The sequence below is a fragment of the Mustela lutreola genome, chromosome X, assembly GCF_030435805.1.
Source record: "Mustela lutreola isolate mMusLut2 chromosome X, mMusLut2.pri, whole genome shotgun sequence".
Taxonomy (NCBI): Eukaryota; Metazoa; Chordata; class Mammalia; order Carnivora; family Mustelidae; genus Mustela; species Mustela lutreola.
This window is the reverse complement of record NC_081308.1, coordinates 63,733,693-63,757,427: the sequence shown is the minus strand read 5'-3', so window position 1 is coordinate 63,757,427 and position 23,735 is coordinate 63,733,693. Positions and strand designations below refer to the sequence as shown.

The 23,735-nt window shown below is 55.3% G+C and overlaps 1 protein-coding gene across 12 annotated transcripts; it reads right to left on the bottom strand.

Moving 5' to 3' along the window:
- Window positions 1-1,454: 1,454 nt before the first annotated feature.
- On the bottom strand, window positions 1,455-23,533 carry MED12 (mediator complex subunit 12). Of its 12 annotated transcripts, none has more exons than XM_059156606.1 (46): window positions 23,217-23,466; window positions 22,556-22,660; window positions 22,156-22,347; window positions 21,860-22,019; window positions 21,176-21,357; window positions 20,885-20,995; window positions 20,523-20,777; window positions 20,026-20,172; window positions 19,558-19,657; window positions 19,297-19,433; window positions 18,947-19,078; window positions 18,460-18,586; window positions 17,801-18,030; window positions 17,351-17,431; window positions 17,047-17,217; window positions 16,698-16,842; window positions 16,481-16,531; window positions 16,039-16,157; window positions 15,708-15,851; window positions 15,064-15,227; window positions 14,710-14,841; window positions 14,072-14,299; window positions 13,758-13,902; window positions 13,457-13,577; window positions 13,001-13,102; window positions 12,771-12,896; window positions 12,344-12,519; window positions 11,992-12,171; window positions 10,362-10,433; window positions 9,771-9,904; window positions 9,447-9,608; window positions 8,867-8,978; window positions 8,612-8,701; window positions 8,001-8,110; window positions 7,688-7,823; window positions 7,253-7,414; window positions 5,819-6,193; window positions 5,406-5,556; window positions 5,050-5,252; window positions 4,804-4,881; window positions 4,643-4,697; window positions 4,480-4,567; window positions 2,656-2,881; window positions 2,236-2,376; window positions 1,949-2,030; window positions 1,455-1,730 (listed from the first exon to the last, which is right to left on the bottom strand). In XM_059156606.1, exons 1-46 carry the CDS (start codon window positions 23,313-23,315, stop codon window positions 1,687-1,689), a joined length of 6,483 nt encoding a protein of 2,160 aa, XP_059012589.1. In that variant the 5' UTR covers window positions 23,316-23,466; the 3' UTR covers window positions 1,455-1,686. The 12 variants fall into 12 exon arrangements, with proteins under 12 accessions (XP_059012589.1, XP_059012590.1, XP_059012591.1 ...); XM_059156607.1 differs by having other exon boundaries at window positions 12,771-12,884; XM_059156608.1 differs by having other exon boundaries at window positions 5,059-5,252; window positions 12,771-12,884.
- Between the last annotated feature and the right edge of the window lie 202 nt (window positions 23,534-23,735).

Below are 23,735 nucleotides of genomic sequence, written 5' to 3'. Positions count from 1 at the left end.
CCCTTATCCCAGCTGTGACCCCAAGCCTGCAGCTCCTCAGAGTGTTTATGTCAGGACAGAACAGATCAGAAGTGAGCTTCGGTCACAGTCACGGCTGCCTGGACCCTGTCTGGGGTTTTGTTCCTTGTGCACACAGCTCCGAAACTTGCTGAGTCCCGTGTGAGCGAGGGTGCCATGGACTTTGAAGTGGGATTTTGCTTTATTTATTCTTTTTTTTTTATTTTTTAGAACTTGGGTATTGATCAATGTTTCTGGTTTTACCAGCACACTTGACACTTGCCAGTGACCCAGTGCAGCTATGGCTTGGATGTTCCCCTGAAGTTGTCAGATTGTTACCTTCTTCCACCCAGCCACCAGGCTGAGGCTGGTCCTCTTCCAGCCCCAGCTGCGCATACCAGAAGACTCCTTTGTAGTCAACCAGTTGCCCTCCTGAACAGGCCTTAGATCTAACGCCCCAAACCTGAAGGCAAAGGGGCTGAGAATGACCCTACCGCAATTCCCAATGCAACTCTGGGGCAACGGCTTCACTGCAAGATGGGAAGGAGCAACAGTCATCCTGGGTCACTGCCAAGGTGGGTCATGTGAAAACAAACAGTTCCAGCAACAGGGTGGAGAGAGAAGAAAGGGGTCCTCCCTCTTACTGAGTGTCTCTTCTCCCTAGAACCATACTGGCTTTCCACCACCACCAGTTTGATGGGGACACTTGCCAATGGCAGGCCTGTTTTTCATCCCAAAAATGTGACTCTCAGGGAAAGTTCTCTAAGATGCCATTTGGTACATGACACGGAGCACGCGAGGTGGCAAAAAAGGTAGGCAGTGTCTGTCACAACCTCCATCCTGAAGCCTGTTCAAAACCCAGTGAGTGTGTGGGATGGGTGGCAGAAGAATCAGGTTCTATGGATTTTTTTTCCCCTCAAATCCTCCTGCCTAGGGGCGCCTGGGTGGCTCAGTGGGTTAAAGCCTCTGCCTTCCGCTCAGGTCGTGATCCCAGAGTCCTGGGATCGAGCCCCGCATCGGGCTCTCTGCTCAGCAGGGAGCCTGCTTCCTCCTCTCTCTCTCTGCCTACTTGTGATCTCCTTCTGTCAAATAAATAAATAAAATCTTTAAAAAAAAAATCCTCCTGCCGCACAGACCCTCCCCAACCCCAGCGGTCTAGCCCTCATGGAGAGAAGCTACAAAGAACCTGCAATGTCTAGCTAAAAAGGTAAGCCGCCCTTAAGAAACTCATGGCCCAAACCTATACAAGATGTTACCAGGTTGGAGAAGAGAGGAGAGTAGCAATCCAACTGTAACTCAGAAACTGAGGGGATGGAAGGTAAATAGAGGGTTGAATCGGAACGGGATGGGACTGGGATGGGACCTGGGATAAAAGGCTCTGACCGGTTGGTTGCTCCAACCCCCGACACTCTCCCCAGAGCCCACCCTTGCCAGCCATGCAGAAGTCACACACTTCCTTTGCAAAGAAGCTCTGTGTATTGGGTGCAACAGCTCTGGGGTCTCTATATAAATAATATACAAAACCCAACAGCTCAACGCCTCACATTAACAAAAATACTAAAAACTTATTAAAAATGGAGCCTGAGGGAAGAGCCCCAACCACTACTGGTGCTAGCCTGAAAAGGAGACCAGGAATTAAGATGAAGGGGTGGGGCCACATCCAGGGCACAAGCCGTTCTTCCAGGTGGCTCAGTAGCGTCCAAATATGTTGGTACTGGGCTGTGGCTGGGTATCTGCGGAAAACCAGAGATGATCCAGGCTGGGAGACCAAGCAAGGAGGTAGGTATGCAGGGAAAGGCTATTCAGGTACCAAGGGAAGGGATGGGAAGACCTGGGCCTGAGGCAATCACAGGAGCTCCTCCCTGCCCCCACTCCCCACCCCACTATGCAGTCCCTGGGGCTCTCCCCCAACAGGGGAGGTGGGGGGGGTTGAGGAGGAAGGCAGGCTTACTGGAGAGCTGTTGTTGGAGCTGCCGGACCAAAGCTGCTGTCTGTTGCTGTTGCTGCGTCTGCTGAAGCCCCTGGCGCTGGAACTGAGGCAGAAACCAGAAGTGGAAGACTGACCTTGAACTTTCTGCCTTGTTCTCCATCCTCATCTCCTGACCCCATTTTCGGGGGCCATGCCTTGCCTCCCATCTTGACCCCCTGCCCCCCAAAAAACTGCCCAACCCGGTTCACTGGCTGTGTGCCCAACCTGGGCAACCATCCCTGAGCCAGGCTCTGTGCTCCAGTGGCTACCTGGGGCTGGGACTGGGGCTGGGGTTGGGGAGGAGCTGCCTGCTGCTGCTGCTGCTGCTGGTGTGCCTGCTGCTGCTGCTGCTGCTGCTGTTGCTGCTGCTGCTGCTGTTGCTGCTGCTGCTGCTGCTGTTGCTGCTGCTGCTGCGATCAAGAGTGCTGGGCCTCAGAGGGAGGGGACCCCCTCCACCACCACCCCCACCTCCATCCCACTGGCGTGGACTCCCTGGGGCACTCCCACAGGGGACCTGTGGAAACCAGCAGGGGGAAGAGGAGGACAGGAACTTTTAGGGCCCTTACTGAGTGCCAGGGGATGCTCCCCGGTGCCGGTGCCACCTCACCCCATCACCTGCATCAGACCCCCAAAGAATGACCACCCTGCCCCTCCCGGGTCCCCAGACCCCAGAAGGCCTAGGGCTTCACCCGCAGGATCTGCTGCTGCTGCTGCTGCCGGATGTGGTACTGCTGTTGCTGCTGCTGCTGTTGCTGCTGCTGCTGTTGCTGCTGCTGCTGCTGTTGCTGCTGCTGCTGCTGCTGCTGCTGCTCAGGCAGGATGGACGCCGATCGCACGCCGGCCTGGACGCCCTGCGCGCCCAGCGGAGTCATGGCACCTATCATGGGGGCCTGCTGCAGGGTCTGATGGGAAAACCTGCCAAGACCAGTGGGACAAAGGTCAAGGCCCGGCCCCCAGGATGGGGGTGTGTAGGAAAGTGGGGGTGGGGGGTGGGAGGGGAGGAGGAGGAGAAGTCCCCATCCCTGACCTGAAGGAAACCTTGACAAGTCGCTTCACTCACTCCCCCTGGCGCTAACCAGAAGGGCCCGTCTAGGTTCTGACAGATTGCTATGTTGAGGAATAAGGGGCAAAGGCATCACCCCATTTCAAGGGCTCATCACCTTCATGGCAAGACATCTCCCAATTCTGTTTTCACTGCTTTTCTCTTACAAGAATGAAAATCAGTCTTAGTACAGAACAGGTGTTCTAGAGTGCACTCACTGAGCTGCTTTCTGCTATTGGTGGAGTGGTCCCGGGGAACATTTCAGAATTGGAAAGACCACGGAGTTCTCCTGCTCTCATGCCTTCCCACATACAGCACAGCAACAGGCTACCTCCCGGCCGGACCCTCCCTCTCAAGTCTTCCGTCTCCTTCCCCATGTGTCCTATCCCTGCATCCCATATTCATCTGTCAACACATCGACTCACAACACGGCCTTTCTGATCAAAAGAGCCCTTTGTGGGACTCTGTCTCAATTCTGCACGGAGCGCTCAAAGCCCTGTATCACCTGCCCATCCCCGCCTGTCTCCTGCTACTGCGCCGGTGTGAATTTTACATGCTACCCATGCTCTTCTTCCCATCCCCTGCCCCCGTGGCCCCAAGTCACCCTCCTCACTCTGGTCCCGTCTTCGTTCACACTCTGTCATCTACCTGGACTCCCTTTTCTCATTCTCCACACCACCAATCTAAATTACAGCTATCCTTCAAAGGCCAATTCAAATCTCACCTCCTTCATGAAACTTCCTCTAAAGACTCAGGCCCACAACAACATCATACCATACCTTTTCTGAATTCCCATTTACTTCACAGCACACCACTGCCTACCTGATCATACCTCTCTCCTCACCGTGACCCTTAAATGCTCTTCTGTGTGAGTCTCCTCTCCCCGACTGGATGAAAAATTCTCTGTGGTGAGGGGCTCTGTATTTTCTAAAACCTTTTCTCTCCCTACCCTGTCCTAGCGGAGTGCTGGCCACACAGTGGGTGGCTGACTGATGCTTCTAAGGAGAGGGCTTTCCTCTGCTCCACTCCCTGGTGTCCTAGAGCCCAAGCCACAGAGCCTCAAGACGTGGCTCCCGAGTCCTAAAAGGCCCAATTAGCATTTGGCATGGTAGGACGGCTCTGTGGCTGGTCCGTTCCAGCATGTAACTAACTGCTCTGCTGCCGGCGGGATGACTCCTTACCACACAGTATATCTAAGAGCTCCAGACCTTTCCTTATCATAGTGGGAGGAGTGACCTTCCCCTCTCAGGGCCTCCAAGAAATGTCAGGCAAGGGGACCCTGGTCACCAGGGTCCCTTCTGGCTCCAGCATTTTGGGGCCAGCTAAGCATTCGTCACATCTCTGAAAGTTCAGACTAGTCCCATCACCTCCTGGCATGGGCTTCCCCCGCACCTACTGGGCATCCTTGCAGCCCAGTGTGTCTTCACAGCCCCCCCGACCCCCTCCCACACACAGATGCCTTGGGTAGTACCTTTGAGTGGAGGTCAGCCCATGTCCGTAGGTTGGGGCCTGCTGGTGCACATAGCCACTGGGCCGCTGTTGCAGGTGGCGAGTGGGATCTACAAGAGTAGGATTGGTAGAAGGGTGGGTGCTCTGATAAGGCTGGCTGGAGTAGCTGGGGGGCACCATGGTACCTGCGGGGCCTGCGTGTTGCTGCAATCCCACATGAGAAACATAAGGAGTATAGCCCTGGAGAGAAGGAAGAGGAGAGAAGGGGTCAGGGCCAAGGCAGCATAGGGTGGCTGGCCTCAAGCCCCTTCCACCCCACCCCCTTCTTATCCTCTCATGCCCTCACCTGGGAGGTCTGCAAACCGTAGGAAGAGCTGGGAGTCATCTGATGGACAGATGACTGTCCCAATATCCCCTGACTCTGCTAGAGGGAAAAAAGGAGACAAACTCAAACTCAGGAAAATACTTCCTGCTGTCTTGGTTCTCATAGCTCCCGCTCTGCCAAGTCCTTGTGAAAATCCTAAGCATCTCCTCAGTCTCATGACCCCCCAAAGCCCCTCTCCCTGACGGCCCTCCCTACTGCCCCTCTCACTATCTTTGCCTGGAGCTGTTGGCGAAGGCGCTGTCCTTGGGGCACCGCAGGCTGCTGCTGTCGGTACACAGAGGTCTTGTATGAGGGTTCAAGTCCCATGACTCCTGTCATGGTTGTGGGCAGCACTCCAGGGTAAGGTGGTCGGGTGGGCAGCTTCTGCATCGGTAACCTCACAGGGCGGTACGGGTCCACACGAGGGCCGCCTGGAAAGGGGAGAAGGCTGACCTCTCCAGGATCCCCATTCCCTGAGTTCCTGCTCAGTGTCCCAGTCATGGGCACATCCTCAGGGATGCGACATTGTCCCTCAGGCAGGAGGGATGCTCAGGTAACTCCCCTTCCTAGGGGCTGGCTCTCACCTGCAGGGAGTGGCTGGTTCTGGGTGTACAGGCCTATGGAGCCCTGCCTGTAGCTCAGATGTGATATGGAACCAGGGTTAGTGTGGTGCAAGAGGTCTGGGGGCACCGTCACACCATAGGGGCCACTCCTTCCCGGGCCCATTCCATAGTCCTGCATGAAGAGCAGAGGAGGAAGGTGAGTGGACTGTAACTTGGGTAGGGGGTAGGGGGAGAGGTGGGACAAGGTAGGGGACCAGGGCTGCAAAGGAGCTAGACCTATGTGACTCATTTTTGTCATTCTTATGGCACCTCTTCCCCACCTCCCCTTCACTTCCCTCAGAAACCAGAAGCTGCACAGAATTATGAGGTGGGGGGCAGAGAGAGAGAGGCTGTGGCAGCATAATGGGGTGGGGGTTTGGGGGGGCAGCGCTAACCTCTGTCTTGGTGGGTGGCTGGCTGCGTTTCTTGCCCTTGGTGGATTTCTTCTTGCGTTCCTCAGTACTGGGTGGAGCGGCCCCAGGTTTGTCAGTTTTGGGGGGCTCTGGAGCCTTCTTCTCAGGCTCTAACAGGGTGGGAGCAGGGGGCTCCTCATCTTCCGGGGGCAGCGGGAGCGGCTCCAGATAATAGGCACGGGGCCGGGGCCGCAGGTGGGTGTGATACAGCAGCAAGCGCTGCTGCTCCTCTCCTCGGGCCACACGCCGGTCCACCCGGACTGTTCCAAACCAGCCCCAGGACAGTGGCGCGGATGGCTTCAAGCCCTCAAAAAGATCCCAGGGAGATATCTTTTGTTTGGTAGAAACCTGTAGACCCTGCTCCAGAAAATGACACACAGTGAGCTGCTGAGATTTGGCAAACAGGAGACAGACCTTGAGGGCTTGTAGGAGAGGGGTAAGGATCTGTTGGCAATCAAACGGAGAAAAAAAAAAAACAAAACCCAAAAAAACAAAAACCAAAAACAAACCCAGGCCCAGGTCAGTTCCTGGGAGACGGTGAGAGGGATGGACATGAACACACATGCACACCAACAGCGTGTACTCTGAGGTACACGCTCAGAGCAGACAGAGTTCAGAGGGGAGAGGGTGATGGGCAGGGACACACAGATGCTGACATTCAAAGAAAGACACAGCAACAGGAAGGCAGGAAGAGACTGAAAGGCAAAAACAGAGAAAGAGACAGAAACAGGAAGAGAGACAAAGAGGTGCACAAAGAGACACAGAGAAGGGCCAAGGGAGACAGTCAGGTAGAGACAGAGAGAGAGAGAGAAAGACTCAGAAAGACAGACAAATGGGCCAGGAAAAGGAGTGAAGACAGAGTACATGTGACTGGGCTGGACTCTAGATTTTAGACTCTGCCTCCTCTTTTTTCCCTCCCCCTCTCGGCTCTCCACAGCCAATCGGATTACTCAACAAACACTGCAGCTGACAGAGACGAGGGGCAGGGAAAGTTTTGCAGAGATGGGGGAGCTGGCACGGGTGAATGCAGGGTAACAGAGATCCAGCAACTGGCCAGACAGATGGGTGGGGTGCTGGCCAGGGTGGAGGAGGACAGGGTGCTGAGAAATGGGTTGTCTGTTCAAAGGTGGGTGCAGATGGGGGGAGATGGGTAGAGGTGAAGAGACAGATGAATGAGGATGAGATTCTCAAGATGGGGTGCAGAAATGATAATTAAAAAAAAAAAAAGTTCAGTGATCAGCTCCACACCCCAGAGACAGCTGTTGCCAGCAGAGCCCCATGGACTCCCCCGCCTGGTAAGCCAGTCGTAGCAGCAAGGTTCATGCAGGGAGAGCTCTTGCCCAGAGGAGGGAAAAGCTGGGTGTGAGGGGATCGGTGCTGCAATAGGAAAAGGGATGGGAGGAAAAGGGGACGTGCCTCCTTCTTGAAGATGGAATCGAAGCCTGCAATCTTGTTGCCCTTGGTGTCGATGAGGGAGCCCTGCGGCTCACAGGTGATGACATCTCTGGTCGGCTTGGGCAGTGGCAGCAGCTGGAGAACTTTTTCCAGACTGTCTGACTGGCGCTCCCCCAATTCTTTCTGCAGGCACAGGAAGACAGGCAAGGGTTCAAGGACACAGCAAAGGAGTGATGGGAAGTCTCAAGGGACAGCAGAGAAAAAGGCACGACGACGACACTCAGTAAACCCTTGCTGTACAGATAACAAGAAGTGGACAGGGAGGTGGAGGGGAGGCGGCTCTGGCCTGAACGAAGTCGAACGGCGTGCGGCGTGCGTAAGGTCAGGGGAGAGGGAGCCGAGGGGCCGGTCCCCATCCCCCGCCACCAGAGCCGTGCCCTCGCTTCCTCTGCTCACCCGTAGCTTCTTCACCAGGTTCATGTAGGCACGTTTATTCTCCTCCATGCTGCCCTGAGAGATGCTAGACATGTCTGCGGCCAGGGTCCCATTGATGAGCACACTCAGCATGTCCAGCACAGTGGTGAAGAGCTCGCTGTGATGAGAAGACCGGGAGAGAACCAGAGAGGAAAGAGGCTAGACCAGACAGTGGCTCCAGGGTGGGAGCCAAGTAGGGAGAGCTGCGCCAGCCGCAGGGCATCCTGCACCTGGCATTGGGGAAGGGACTACCTCCCAGGCGCAAGACTGAGGACAGAGGGTGGGGGTACTTTACTTGTTGGACTGCATGTCCACGGTGCCGCTGATGATGATCTCCAAGAGGAGCATGGCCCACTCGGTGGTCTGCTGGGTGCTGCGCTGCACCGTGTCAAACATGCCCCCTACCTGCCAGGGCCACAACGAGCCTGTCAGATGGCTCAGGGGCCAAGGCTGGCATTTCGGGAAAGCTCACAGCAGAACCCAGCCTGGCTGCCACTTCGCCCAGCTCCCACCACGTGCCAGTCGGACCCAGGATCTGTTATGTGAGTCTAGGCCAATGACTACATTCTTGGCCCCTCTGGGCCTCGGGTTCCTGACTTAGGAACCCATGGGAGCTGGACTAAGGGATGTCCAGGATTCCACTCAACATTCCACGGTGGGTTTCCAGGGTCCCAGCCAGAATCTAGGGTACTGAGGCAGGGTCTCTGCAAGGATCCAGACTTTCAACCACTTTCGGTCCCATGTCTTGAGGAGGGCCAGATCAGTACTCAAAGACCCGGTGGAAATTGGGCCCTCCATCTCAGCACCCTCCGCCCCCACCCCTGGCCAGCGCTGGAGTGGGGAGGCATCTCTATGGAGCAGTTCTAGTCCCACCCACATCTTTTTTCTCCCCGGACCCCCACTCACCAGGTTGAGCCGCAGCTTGAGAGCCTCGTGCATGAGCTGCTTTGGTTTGCAATCATCTAAGTACTGGTTGTCCCGCCAGTTATTCACAATCTGAGACAGAAACAAGCATAACGACCAGCTTTCGGCATCTTCTCATTTCCATCCCCAAACACTCAAGGCGTTGACCGTTAAGTACTGGAGGTTCTGGGGACATGGTGGCCTCGGGGGCACCCATTTCTGCCCTCTGGCGCAGCTCAGTGGCTCCGGGGCCTGTACCTGGTGCACCTGGCTGTAGAGGGAGGTGAGAAGGCCCTCACGCTGCTCATCCTGCCCTTTCAGACACGTCAGCACCAGGGATAAGAATGGCTGCTGGCTCAACAGGGACATGCTAAAGAAGGGAGGAAGAGGAAAAGAACAAGGACAGGACCATGAGATGTGAATTAGGCAGCTGCCCATCTCATCATTCCAAGCCCCAGACTCTACTCTCTCAAGATCTAGCCTCTTGGGTTGCCTGGGGGGGCACAGTCAGGTTAAGCATCTGCCCTCAGCTGAGGTCATGATTCCTGGGTCCTGGGATCGAGTCCCGCATGGAGCTCCCTGCTCAGTGGGGAGCCTGCTTCTCCCTCTCCTCCCCCACCTTGTGCTCTTTCTCGCTATCTCTGTCTCTCTCTCTCAAATAAATAAAATTAACCAAAAAAGATCTAGCCTTTTGCTCAACTGTGTCCACTCTTACCCTTCAATTTTCCACTTTCCTGTGATTTCTCATCCCCACCCGTGTCCCAGATTTTTTTCTTCCCTGGCCCTGCATCCTCTCCTTTCTACCCCTCCATCTTGGTCCCCTCCACAGCCACTCTACCTCTTCTGCTTTTGTCGGTCACGTTCTTTGCGGGAAGAGGAACCCAGGTGCTGACCCTTCTCCAGTTCTTCCCCGGCCGCCTTTAACACATGCCCCTGGACTGAGGTGGGCAGTTTAGCAATGAGGGGGGCCACCAGCCACACACCAGAGCGCTCTAGAGAGCTGGAGGACAGACAGAGCACACAGTGTCCCAAAGGAGCCAGGCCAGGGTGGAAGCACCCCTCCTCCCCTCACCTGACGGACAGACCTAGAACCTCTGTGAGACTGAAATCATTTACGCTAGCAGAACAACTCATAAGGGATCTGAACACATTTCTTCCCAACCTGAGCACTGGCTTGGTCTTGCTGCTGCTGGGCATGTTGCTGGCAGTGCTTCCAGAAGAAGACCCCGTCTCTGCTGACTGCTGGAAAACCTCAATTGTGGCCTTGGCGATGTTCTCCAAGAGGGAGTTCATCTCCTGGGGCAGGGGGATGAAAGGCACATGGGGTACTAACTAGGTAACTGGGGATGAAGGAAAACAGATGGTAGGAGATGTAGGAAATGAGGGCGGAGAAAGGCATCTGGAGGGTAATGAGAGTGGGGAGAGACAACTCTGCTGGGAGCTGTGCCCTCCAGCACCTCCCCATTTCTCCAATTCCCCACTATCTTCTCCTCGAACACCTCCTCACTGTCATGACCATAGAAACAGCCTCTGCCACCACCACCGCCAACCTTCCCCCACGGTGCAGAGCCCCAGCTCTCCCAGCCCACCTCCCTATTCCTCAGCCCCACGTGTCTGCCATCTTCCCGTCCTCTCTTCTCTCTCAGCCCAAGAACCCAAGGGCAGGACATGGGTTTTTCTGTGGTGACCCACCCTTGTGAGGCATGTGGAGCTGGAAGCGGGCACGGGAAAGAGAGGGCCGGGCACCACTCACATTGTTAGGGGTCTGCTTGATCATGAGCTGCAGCTCCAAAGATGACTGGCGCATGGTCCACTGGTCCAAGTTCTGTGACAGAGACACCGCTCCCAGGCTCATCATCAACGTGTCCCCTGGCCCCAGCCACTTACCACCCCAAGACCAGTTCCTGACCTCTTGCAACCTTGAAACACATAAGCCTACAGGTCTGAAAGGAACCTCCATGTCCCTCTCCTTAGGAAAGCCTCCACCGACACGACCCAAAATGGCTGAAAATCCACCCCATTTTAAAAGCGGTTCAGGGAACGCCTGGGTGGCCCAGTTGGTTAAGCGGCTGCCTTCAGCTCAGGTCATGATCCCAACATCCTGGGATTGAGTCCCACCTCAGGCTCCTTGCTTGGCAGGGAGCCTGCTTCACCCTCTGCCTCCGCCTGCCACTCTGTCTGCCTGTGCTCACTCTCTCGCTCTCACTCTCTTTCTCTGACAAATAAATAAATAAAATCTTTTTTATTTTATTTTATTTTTTTAAAAGATTTTATTTATTTGACAGAAAGATCACAAGTAGGCAGAGAGGCAGGCAGAGAGAGAGAGAGAGAGAGAGAGAGGAGGAAGCAGGCTCCCTGCCAAGCAGAGAGCCCGATGTGGGGCTCAATCCCAGGACCCTGAGATCATAACCTGAGCCGAAGACAGAGGCTTAACCCACTGAGCCACTCAGGTGCCCCATAAAATCTTTTTTAAAAAAATAAATAAAAGCGGTTCAGGAAAACTTCACCTTCCCCTGGTCTCCTGTTCCACGGCCTCACATTCCTTTGCAGAGGTGAGTTCTCCCTAATGCTTACCCTAAATCCTTGATGTTCAAGTTGAAGCCTGCTTCTCCTATTTTAAACCAGCTCCTCAAAGTCCGTTCCAAATCTGAAGGCTACTACTGCGAGTTAATCTCTCTGTGACATTATCTCCTCTAGGCTGAGAAGACCTCATTCCTGTAGCTCTTCCAGATGGCTCTCTTTCTCCACCCTCCCTCCAGTTACCCTAATGTCTAAAGCAGCTTGGCCAAGTGGGGATGGAGTAGGGGATGCAGCGGCGGGGCATAGCACAGGCCCACCTGGGTTCACATGCTGACTCTTAAGCTTACTAGCTGTGTAACCTTGGGAAGGTCACTTATGCTCTTCAAGCCTGGGAGTCCTCGTTGGTCAAACACAGACACCCCTACTTCCTTTACAGGGCTGGACAGTCTAAATAGGTGGACAAACACAGAGTGCTGTGCACAACACTCAGCACAAAGCAGATGCTCTATAACTGGGAGCTATTGGGTACTCCCACCATTGGGGACTGAGCAGGGAGCAAATGCCCAACAAGCAAGGCCCAGAACTAGGCTTCCCAGATGTTGGGCCTTGCGCTGCTGAGCTGCAGTTCCACTCCTAACAGCCGCACCCTCAGCCACTGGCTGACTCTAGGGTCTAGACCGTGTTGACATGACTTCTAAACCCACGTCCAAGCTGTTTTCCTCACCACCTTTTGCCCACATCCTTGTCTGTCTTCCTCCTTGACCATCCTCCTCTCCTTCTCTCAGGGTTCCTATGGTTTCACCCCGGGCCTTGGGGCCCCCCTGACCCCTGGTTCGTCCAAGACCCCCATCACCTTGGCCTACCTGGAGAATGCGCTTAATGCGCTGCCGCTGGGGGTTCTCCCCATCCTCATTGTCCAGCAGGCGGTACGGGTAGCAGATGAGCTGCATGAGGCGCTGGGCCTGGGCACTGCTCAGCACAGGGTCTTGCAGGTCGTTGCTGTCCTCACACAGCGATTTAAGGCAACGCTCTCCTACCCATTCCTGAGGAAGCTGGTCATTAGTGCACTGGGGCAACTGGTGAGCGGGGTGAGGGATAAGGGGGACGGGCTGGGGGTTGACGAAGGCCATGATGTATAGGGGAAAGGTGGCATGATCACAGGACTATGCTCCAGAAAGGCACCGAGGCGGCCTGAGGGGGGAAGGTGAGACTGACCTGTTGGCAGATGCTGCGCAGCACGTACTTGGCATAGACGTCCAGACTGGCTGTCTCCACAGAGATGTTGCGGCCACCCTGCCTCCGACCGCCACTGCCACCTCCTCCCTCCTCCTCTGGAAGTTCTTCTGTTCCTCCTGTCACAGTGAAGCCTGAGCCCTTCAGTTCCGCATCCCCTGTGGTTCAAGGGTGGCAGATAGGGAAGGGCAGAGTGAGATCTGAACACAGTGGAGAGACCCAGCCCGGACCCACAGAGGCAGCAACTCCCCAAATCCGGCCCTAGGGGACAGAAATACACTTCCCTCCCGCCTCTCCTCCCCAGAGGTCCGAGAGACCACCTTCAGGAGGGAGAAAGACTGTCCTCTGTAGCTCGGCTGGTACTCCATCCCACACACACTTTTGGCACTGCTCCCTTCCTATCCCATACCAAGTACAAACACAGCCTTGAGAACAGCAAACACAGCTCCATCCACTATGCGGTTCTGGGAGGCAGCCAGCAGGTGGCGGTCACAGGAGGAACGGATTCCTACTGTAGGCTTGTCTGGGGAGGGAGCTGAAGTCAGGGGAAGCAAAAGTAGAAACGAAGTGGGGGCGGGGGGCGGTGGCAGTGGTAGCCACATTTTCTACTGCTGGCTGGCCCAGATCAGGGTCACTTACTTCCGTCCGACTGGCAAGGATTGAGTTGTGGCGTCTTGAAAAGGTGGAGGAGGATGCGGCAGGTAAGCCGGGCCCCTGGCTCAGAGTCCTGTTCACTGCAAGCTTAAAAAAAATATATTGGACAGGGCGAAGGGACACGGTGTTGGCAAAGGGCTGCAAGGGAAGGCAAAGTCAGGCAAAAGGAAATATGACAAGATAATGCCCAAGGAGAGGTGGGGCAACCAACTGTCTTACAGTGCAAGGGGAGTCCCTCGGAGGGTCAAAACATGGAAAGATGGAAAGATAGGGGCCACCAATGGCCGGTTAGAATGAGGCCACTCCCAGAACAAGGCACACCACTGGACCAGCCTCTGGTGGTACTGGGGAGCCTCACACTGAACAGTGAGTGTGTGGCCATCGGGTATCTAGTCAAACTTAGGGTACAGAAATTCTAGGGATTATGGATTGGCAGTTCACCGGCATTAAGGAGCGAAGGGATGGCAGCACAGCGAATCAGATCCTCAAGGAGCAGACACTGCCGAGCGATGAGGATGGCAACAAAAGTAGCCAGGGAGTCATGAAAAGACAGGTCACTGACCTGGAGGAAAAAGCAGCCAAGATATCCCACCTCTGCGCAGAGAGGCTGCCAACTCAAAGCGGTCGGCCTCCGCTCTATGGGCCTCTGTCCCTCTGTAACCTCGACGACTGGGACCAACCCCCTCCCCACCAAGCCCTGGGAACTGTCCCATGCCCCAGCGGGACCAGCCTGAAGTCTCACATCTACGTTGCAAAGAAGGTCGTTGAAACCACAAGTGCCATTGTTAGAGGAGCAGCACAAGGCCTTCAGGACCCCTAGCCATTCCGCACTCAGTGACTTGCAATAGCCTGTCAGCTCCGCACACAGGATTGCGATGTCATTCACCCTGGGGAGAAGTACAAACGCCCTCAGGAAAAACCTTGTTCCACAAAACCTCAGACTCATTAACTTTTCATCTCCACCCCAGCAGTAACCAAGTTTGCCATACCTCCCGGGCATCTCATCCCTCCCAAACTCAGGCAGGAGCGCCGTTCCCCACTCAGTACACCCCATACCTATCGGGATCATGGTGCCCCACACAGACGTGCATAAGGGCATTGCAGACAAAGCTGTAGCGGTTAGCAGGGTTCTCACTAAGACTCTTGCCTAGCCCCGTGTAGGTGAAGGTGTGAGCTGCGGGGTTCTCCAGAGTGTCAATCATGAACTCAGGTGCCCAGCGCATGTTGGATTCTGAGGGCTCCACATTGCAGTAGATGGTGTTTTTCACCTTGGAACAGAAGTCGCTGCAGGGGTGGGAGAAGGGACACGGCAATGTCGGGGATGATCTGGCGAGGCAGAGGGATGGTTGGGAAGGGGGAGAGGAGGGGAAAAAAAGGAGGCACCGGGGACCCTGAGACAAGCAAAAGGGAGATGGGACCAAGCCGAGTGGGCGGGACAGGGACCCAGTGAGAACAAGGCACGGGAGGCCTCTGGAGGCTGGGAGGAGGAGTGTGGGCCCTTTGGAGATGGGCTGGAGGCCAGGCTGATAAGGAGGCAGGCCTACTCTCCAGAACCAAGAGCACATGAAGGACAGAGTTCCCAGATGGCCAGAGACAGCGGGGTCCTAGGCTGTGCCCTGCTCCTGAGTTGAGCGGTAATGGGAAGGAGATGGGCCAAGGTCCCATTCTCTACCCTCACCTCCCACCTCTCTTACCTGAAGAGCTCCCCAAATTTGCTCTTTAAATGGCTACAGGAGGTGTACAGATCATAGAGATAAGCAAGGATACAGCGTTCCGCCGAGGAGCCATCTGACCGGTTCATCCCATGCTTCACTACGCCACACAGCCTGTCACGAGGGTGCAAGGTTGAGATGGTCCGTAAGCCATGTGCACAGCCAGGGCATGAAGGTCCCCGGACACAGGCTCATGGCTCTTGGTACTAGTCTTCCCTGCCTGCCCAAATGGCAGGGGCTTGGCCATGGTGAGAGCCCCATGTCCTTCAGGGGCCCGCTTCCACTGGCACTAGCCAGAGCCCCGAGCCACCCAGTTATTTTGCGGCCCCCACTTACCCCTCGAAGACCTGGGCCATCTGGTCCTGGTTGAGGATGAGGCAGGCATGGTAGTGCCGCAGGACGGCCACGATGCACAGGCACAGGCTGGTAGTGTAGCTGCCCACCAGATCTGAGGACTTGAGAAGCAACTCGGCCTCGACTACGCTTAGTTCATTCAGGAGCTGGCAGAGCAAGTATGTGTGTGTTGGGAAGTGGTGAGAGATGAGAAGAGGCCCCTGTGTGCCATATAACCTCCCTTTCCGTGAGGCAACTGCCCAGACAGGCCCGAGCCCCTTTCCACTACAGCTGCCTCAGTCTAGAAGGACCCTGTTGCCATAAGCCACTGTCCTTTATTCTATTAACGCCACAAGCCACATTGACAATCTAACCCATCTCTAGGATACAGTTTTATGAACTCCACCGCAGGAGGACAGTCCATACCCAATGCTCTCATCTATCTCTTGGGCCTCCCTGTGGAGCACGTGAGCCGCTAGTCTGGGCCTTCTTAGCTCGTGTTCCACCTGACCCTCCAGCCCCCACCGGGCTGGCTTTCCTGCCCATCCCAAGTAGCCCAGGACACAGGCTTGAGGCCCGATTCTTGACCTCGGGACCCCATACAGCACAAACACCTTCTTCCACCCTCCTCTCCCCAACTTCCCCACCTGAATGGCAAAGTCGATGAGGCCACTGATGCTGAGTGAATATTCCATGAGGTCGAAGATGAACTGCACATGCTGCACCAGAGGCAAATGGTATGACATGCCAAGGGCAAAGCTTGTGATCTGTTCCAGAACATTCCGGGAGACCTAATAAGGGCAGTGGGAGTGAGACGGGAGTGGAGAGACGCAGAAAGAACCAGGGAAGCAAGAAAAGGAAGATGGCAGACTGGGATGAGACCAGGAGGCTTAGCCTGCCTAGCGGGGAGAGGAGGAGGAAAGGAAAACAGGGCAGGCTGGCAGAATGTTGGGAAAAGGGCAGGACCTAGGCCCACACCTGAGCCGTGACCTGGTGCTGGTCATAATGTGAAAGATGCTGGAACTTAGCAAAGATATCTTCAGCAGTGGGGAAGGCTTCAGGCCGGTTGCGTCGTCGCTTCTGCCCATCCTCCCCACCTGAGGGGACAGTGGAAAGGGAGCAGTCAGATGGGGAAGAGAACTAGTTGACTGGGGGGTTGGGAGGGGGGTATGGAGAGAAAGCTATGGGTGGGGGGGAGGGACCAGGGTAGGAAGGCAGGGAGGAAGGGTGGGAGGGAGAAGGGGAGAAGGGAAGGGAGGGTTGAGGAAGGGGTGGGGGAGGGATGAAGGGAAGGGGTCAGTGAAGCAAAGGTTTGGAGGACCACAGACTACATGGACCTCGGAGGAATACGTACAGGGAGGTGCTAGGTCAGGGGAGAGGAGGGGGAAGGGCGGGCAGTATGGGGCTTACTGTGAGGTACCTAAGAATGTCAGGTCTCCAGGATTCAGAGGCACAATAGGAGCAAGCTGGTCTGCAGAGGGGGGGAATGAGGGGGGAAGTTTCAAAAGGACTAGAGCTCTCAGGAGACTCCAAGAGACAGGACATGGGGACATGACTGGGGGTTCCCTGTGCTAGGGAAGGGGACACTGACTAGGGCACTCCTAGGGGGAGATCTGTTTCAGGAGCCTCAAACCCACCAGTTTCTGCTGTCCCCTTGCGGTTCAGAACCTTCAGGATATCCTTGGTAATTTTCTTGATGGCATGGCGGGCATCATCTCGCTGCTTTCCCACCCCAAACAGTACGACCAACCGCTGATTGCACTCATGGCTGCATGATTCCTCCTGCATGCCAGCAGCACCATCAGACGCTGGCATGGGTCTCGCTCCCTCCTCCTCTCAAAAGCATGCTCCATGACCCTCAGCATCCCAGTGCTCAGGCCCTTCCCAGCATACCACACCCACAAGCACAGCTCCAACCCCACAGCACAATCCTTGGACAGAAACCTCGGCTCAAAACCGAGGTCTCAAGGAGCTGGGGGACAGTACCTGGGGGATGGGAAAGTGTGTGGCATACTGCACGTGCCGCGGCTGATCATAAAGAACACCAAGGGTCCCTTCTATCTTCTCCTTGGGAGGGGGCTTCACATCCTTCTCAACATCTGGTTTCTCAGGGGATGGACTGCCCTTCCCCTCACAGGGCATGGTAGGGGAGAACAACTAAGAAAAGGCGAAAGGGCAGAACATTTAGAGGGTGAAAAGGGGGTCAGGAGCATAAAGAAATTCCCCAGAGAGGCAAAACAGGAGGACCTCAGGAGCTGGATTCTTTCTTCCACACTGGAATCAAACTTACTGAGAAATCAGGCTTCTCCATGTCCTCGAAGAGCACGCTGGAACTAGGGTCAATGTCCATAGACTCCGAGAGCCCTGGGTCCTAAGGGCACAGAATATAAACCAAGTCACTTTAGCCCCAGGGAGCTGCTCCCCACCACCTAGAAAGGGGGATGGCGAAGTCAGAGGGAGGAGACCATGTTGGGAAAAGCACCGGATCTGGAGTCAAGCTTTAAACAGTCACATACCCACCTTGCGCCTCATTCCCTTCAGCTTCAAGGAGGGGGATCAGAGCCCCTCATCCCATTGTGAGGAGCAAATGCCAACAAGGGATGTGAGAGGGCTGGGCCAGCCCCGAAGCGCCAAGCCCATACCAGCCCCTTATTGGGGAAGGGATACCTGGAGGTCTCTGAGAACCAGGAGTCTGGGAATGTCTGAAGGAGGTAGCGAGGGCAAGACGAGGCCTGCTCACCTCAAGCTTGCTACTGCTGCTGCCCTCAGCCTCCTTGCGCTCGGAGTCATCAGCAGGGTCATCAAAGGGAGATGGGGGCCGGGGGCCAGGGGCTCCAAAGGCGAGGTCCCCTCGGGAGATGAGGGTGCAAGTGTACATGTTGTGGGAGAAAACGTCATGTCGGATCAGTTCACAGAACAACAGGACCAAGTTAAAGAACTCCACTCGCTCACTCTCACTTCGGGGGTCCGCTGCATGGAGGGAATGAGAAAAGGTTTAAGAGAGCACGGGACACAGGCAGCAAAGGAGAGAAGCACACCTGAGGCACAATGCTCCTAGAGTACCTGAGGTGGGCAAGACGAGGAACAACCCCCAACCCCAAACCCGAGGGACAGAGTACAGTCAGTTCACCCCCCTCCTGCCCCACACCCTATCTCGTAAAGGAAGAGAGCATCCTTGCTGCTATTTATGTGTGAGAACGCTTCTGGCATGGGTTCTCCTTATTCCTTTATTCTATTCAACCATAAGATGATCAGAGGCTGGAATTATACCCCAAACTCAGTCTGCATAGAGCCCAAGACAGAAATAGACACCAGAAAGCCCTTCACTACACTTCCCAGGGACAGTGGCACGTAACCGAGTCTCTGCGGAGAGAGGCGGGGTGGGGCAGGGGTCCATACTCAGCATAGGAGCCTGGGTATCCAGAAACTGCAGGAGGACATCCTGGAAAATGGGAGCACTAGGAGCAGAAAGGGAGCCAGAGGCAATGGAACCCTTCTCATCTGCGGCTTCTGATTCTCCACAGCGCTACAAGATGAGAGAAGAAACCCCAGCATCGGTCTGGGCCGGCTTCTTCACCTCTCCACGCATGATGCTTCAAATGCTGCCTGCTTCGCCTCTCCCGCCAAGCCCTTCATTTCCATCCCCACTCTGACCTCCATTTTCTTTACTGCCTCCCAACTGAAGCCCTGCCTGCCTCCCTAACTCCAACACTGACATACTCCTTCCTACTGTTGCCTTAAGTCCTCAACTTTCCCTTTAGGGTCCGTACCCCTTCTGTATTCTCATAACTTGAACTTGGGGTCCGCTACTCAGCTCCATCCTTCTCCAACCCCAGCCGTCACTGCCCCACTGGCCAACCACATTCTCTTATCTCTGCCCCCTGACCTCGGCCTCAATCTCAGCCTGTCTCTTCTCCAGCAGCTTGGCCACCACCATAGCGCGATGCCGACCGGAACGCTTGCAGCTCACCGCCCATTCACACAGTAGTGACACCACAGCGTCATCATCCGAGGAGATCTGGAGACCCAAGGAATATGGGGGTGAGCAGGATAGGGTTGGAGATAAAGTACCATGCTCTGCTTTCTTCAAGACTGGGTCCCATCTTAAAACAGCCCAAGCCCAGGAAGATCATCTCTTCACACAACTCCAGTGTCCATGCCTTGCCATGCCTTCCCCTCAGGTGTACTGTTGCTCTTGCCATGTTTTTGGCTCCTTCTGTTCCCCTTCTTGCTTACCTCGTGCCCGTCCTTGCTAGGGCCCAATCCAAAGATCCGGTTACAAAGGGAGTCAAGAGAGTTGCTGAAGTCAGAGCGCTCAAAACTGTGGCTGTCCAACACTTCCAAAGTATGGAGCACCCGTCCAATGGTGAAGCCTCAGGAGGAAAAGCGGGAAAGGGGACTTAACAGGAAGCCCAGTGCATTCCGACTCACAGATCACTAGGTCCTTACCATCCCTTCTTCAAACACCCTTCTTACTCTCTGTCCTCTGGCACCCACCTGCAGTAGCTTCCTGGCACTTATCAAAAGACCAGCGAACCTCAACTGCCTGTCCTCGTTCCTTGATCTGCTGCTCAATCTCGCGCAACTTTGCACGGACCTGCGGTACGGGAAAAGGGGGAGTGCTTTAATTAAGGATAACCAAGGCGTACAGAAGTCCAGGGCTTAGGCACAAAGGACTGTACCAGACCCCAAGTCACTATTTCCTTTTTTTCTTTCTTGACAGAGAGAGGGAGAGAATGTGAGCCTACAGGAGAGGCAGAGGAAGAGGGAGAAGCAGACTCCTTGCTGAGCAGAAGCTCAGGCACGGGGCTCCATCCAGGAACCCTGGGGTCACGACCTGAGCTTAAGGCAGACATGTAACTGACTGAGCCACCCAGGTGCCCCTCTAAGTCGCTATTTCTGAAAAAGCAGTCCAGCTTCCCATCTCAATCCAGGGGCACCAGGCTGGCTCCTCATGGTACTTACCTGCTGAGTAAAGGCACTGTTGCCCTCTGGCATGGGCAGGTTGGAGGGGGCAATAGGCAGGTGATCGAGTGGTGAGCCGGTCTTAATGCGGCTATCGGTCAGTGAGTAGTGCCAAACCAGGGCGCTGGGACAGCACAGGAGGATGGTCTGCCACACAGGAACAGCTGGGTCAGGCTCTGTTCCCATGGCTCCCTCTCTAGAACCCCACTGTAAGACCCCAGCCTGAGCTTTCTGGTCTAACGTCATTCTGAGTCCCTGGTGTAGCACCACTCCGTCTCTGAGCTCTGAGCCTCTCCCCTCATCCCCTCCTTTTGCTCTGGGCCTACTCAAGTCCTGGAAAGGAACTAATGCCCCAGGAGTGAGAAGCAACAATCTCAAAGCAAGTACTCAGTGCCTGCTCCCACCTCCCACTGAGAATCACCCCCATTCTCCAGGACGGGCATCCAAGCCTTCTCTGGATGCTTCTTAATGCTTCCCTGGGTCCAGCCAGTACCCACCTGAAGGATACAGCTGAGGCCAAAAACCAGGGGCCGGTGCTGAGGGCACATCAGCAGGTCACTAAAGGGTGTAGAGGTTGTGCTGCTGGTTGGGGGCTGAGGAGCTGGGGTGGTGGGGAGTGTGCTTGTCGACTGAGTGGACATAACGTGAGATGAGTGACTGCTCACGCCATCCAGTTGCAAAGCCAGTCTCCGGGTACAGAAGTAGGCAAGGCGGCGGGAGAGGTATGCAGACTGAACGAATTCCCCCGAGTACTGTGAAGACATGCCCATCAAGACACCCAGTTCTCCCCACTTCTTTCTCCTCTGATCCTCCCTAGGACCCCTCCACCCTTCGTTCCCCCACAAACCCCAGGCCTTACTCGCAGCAGCAGGGGCAGCAGCAGTTTAAGCAACTCGTCCTCTCCAGGGCGGATTTTCTCAAAACACTCAAGGACCCAGGTCAGGAACTCATGTCTATCCAGCATTCCATCCTATGAGTCCAAGGAGGTGGGAAGAATATTAGTTTCCTTGGGGACTATAAGCAATAAGGTAAATCAAAGGAGGAAGAGAAACACAGCTGGGGCAAGCTGGCAGGTGGATTCTGCCCTGTACTGGCGGAATGTGAGACCAGGAGCCACCTGGGTGTCACATCCCATGGCCCTTCTTCCTACCTGAAACATGAACATGGCCAGCTTTTCGTTGTAGTCCCACTGCCGGATTGCCACCTCTATGTCATGGGGCAAGGGCCCTATGGTGGAACCACAGCCCCCGCTGCCTGCGAGCCCTGGCCGGTAGTATTCAGCCATCTTTTGCAGCTGCTCCCATAAGTATTTGGTGATAATCTGAGTCCACTCTAGGGGAAAGGTGAGGAAAGGTCTATTTTACACCATCCCTCAGCTTAAAACATCTTCTGTCCCCACCCCACGCCTACACCCCCCATCACCATCCTTCTAAATCCTATTCATCCTCTCAAGCTCTGGTCCAATGCCACCTGCCCATGGCCTTCCCAGGTGTCCCCAAATAATTCTGTCCGCTCAAGTCTTTCACCATCTCTTTTGAGACACACACACACATGCATACACATACTTTCTCTAATTACGTGATTTGTACATATGCCTTAGCATCCCTATTGGATTATAAGCATCCTAAGGGTGGGAATAAGGGACCAGTCACCTTGACAGCCCCGTACATGCACACAGTAGATACTCAAGACACACAATGTTTGCCAACGGAGTGAATGCAAGATATAAGCAGAAACAAGGAACACAGACAAGGAAGGAGAATAAGTCCAAGGGTCTCTGTATCACTCCTTGATGCAATCAGTGCTGGGACCCCTGGTATCAGGAGCTACTCACCCATGAAGGGGTCAATGACATGTCTCTTCTTCACCTTGGTCTCATTGATTGATGCATAGTAGGCACAGGTCATCTTAATGAGCCAGGCAGCCCGCATCACAGGCACTGTGTATTTGGCTAAGTACCCAAATACTTCTTCCTTTTTACTGAAAATGGGGACCTGTAGAGACATCACAAATAGTGAGACTTCTACCACTGCCACGAGCTGGCACCCATGTAGCCTCATCCAGGGATAGCAGGGTACTTCATACCCATGTTCCCCACCTTGGCCTGGAGACCAGGAAGCATCACCTCACCTTTTTGGCGAGTTGCGTGAGTGGCTTGGTGCCAGCCAGGTCAGTGAACCAGGTGTTAATGGCACTCTGGGATCGTGCAGTCACCAGCCAGAAGTTGTCCTTCTGGTTCACTTGGGGCTTCCTGCGACCGGTGTCAGGAAGGGTGTTACAACGTAACTTCTCCGCGATAATGCTGCTGAAGTTGGAACTGATCTGAGGGAAGAGAACTATACACCTCAGGATGGGAAGAAGAGGCAGAGAGGTGGTCGTGCCTCTGAAGGGCTAATACCAGTGTGGCAGCACTAGGTTATGAAGGAAAACTCAAGCCATTCAGGTCATCACTTTAGGTCTTCCCAACCCAGGGCCTTTGCTCCCTCTCAGTCTTCCAGCCTTTTCCTTCAGCCTGGCAGGGTTGTCTCACCTTGGCAGGATTGAAGTTGACGTTTTTGGCACTGCCATGTTCATCCCCAGAGACAGCAGGCTGGTTATTGAAACCTTGTTTTACATTCAAGGCCGTCAGTTCATCCTGAGGCAGGAAAACGACATTTTAGCTCCCCCCCCCAATCCTGGGGTGGTGGTGGTGGGAGAGGAGGGCAGAAGAGAAGAGAACAACGCAGGGGTGGGGGGAAAAGGGGGGCAAAGGGGGAGAGGTAGGAGGAGGATTCTGAGTAGAACAGATTGTTATTTAAAAGCTAGGCCCTTATATTCATTTGGACCCCACCCTCACCCCACAGTCACTAAGATATCCAGCCACCCAGAGCTCATTCAACATCACTCTTCCTTACAAGCTCATAAGCAACCGCAGCTCACCAAGCTGCCTCAGACAACTTTCTGAGGTGTGTGTGTGCGTGTGTGTGGAGAGGGGCGCCTCCAGCGTGGCCCCTACATCATTCCCTATTCACACCCGGGAAGCCCCCTCCCCCCAGGTCCCACTCTCCCACACCAGCCCACTTTATTCTTACCCCTTTTGGGACTTTGGCTCCTGCCAAACCGCCCCGCCCCCCCCCCCAAACCATCACTGCTTCCTCGTCTGCGGATCGCTTGCCTCAGGCCCCTTGAGAACCCCGATATTTTGAACGCACCTCTTTCTGTTTGGGATCTTGAGGGTACACATCAGGAGGGCCCAGCCGCGGCCGCTTCAGGGGCCGGTGTTCGTAGCTCAAGATCCCGAAGGCCGCCATCTTGCCCAGCCCGTAGCGCCAGAGGCGCCAGCCGGGGCCGGCTGAGGGGGAGGGGGAGAGGGAACCGACAAGGGGGGGTGGCGGTTGAGAGGACGGCAGCCGAGAGACAACAGGGAGCACGTTAGAAACTCTCGATCGTTGCCGGAAACTACCGAGGGGAACCGAGGGACGACGGGAACCGTCGGACAATACCGACCGCAGCGGGGGCGGGGCCGAGCCCGGCGTGGGGCGGAGCTTCGCGGTCGCTGAGCGTTAGGGCCCGCGCGGCTTCTGAAGATCGATTTCGTTTGCCAAGTGTCTACGAAACGTCCTCAAGCGGTCCGTGTGGCCAGGGGATGGGTGCTGGGTGCGACCCCGCGAGGCGGGAAGTAGCCGCGGCGCCGAGCGCTAAGCTGAAACTGGGCCCCTGGTGGCTGGCTC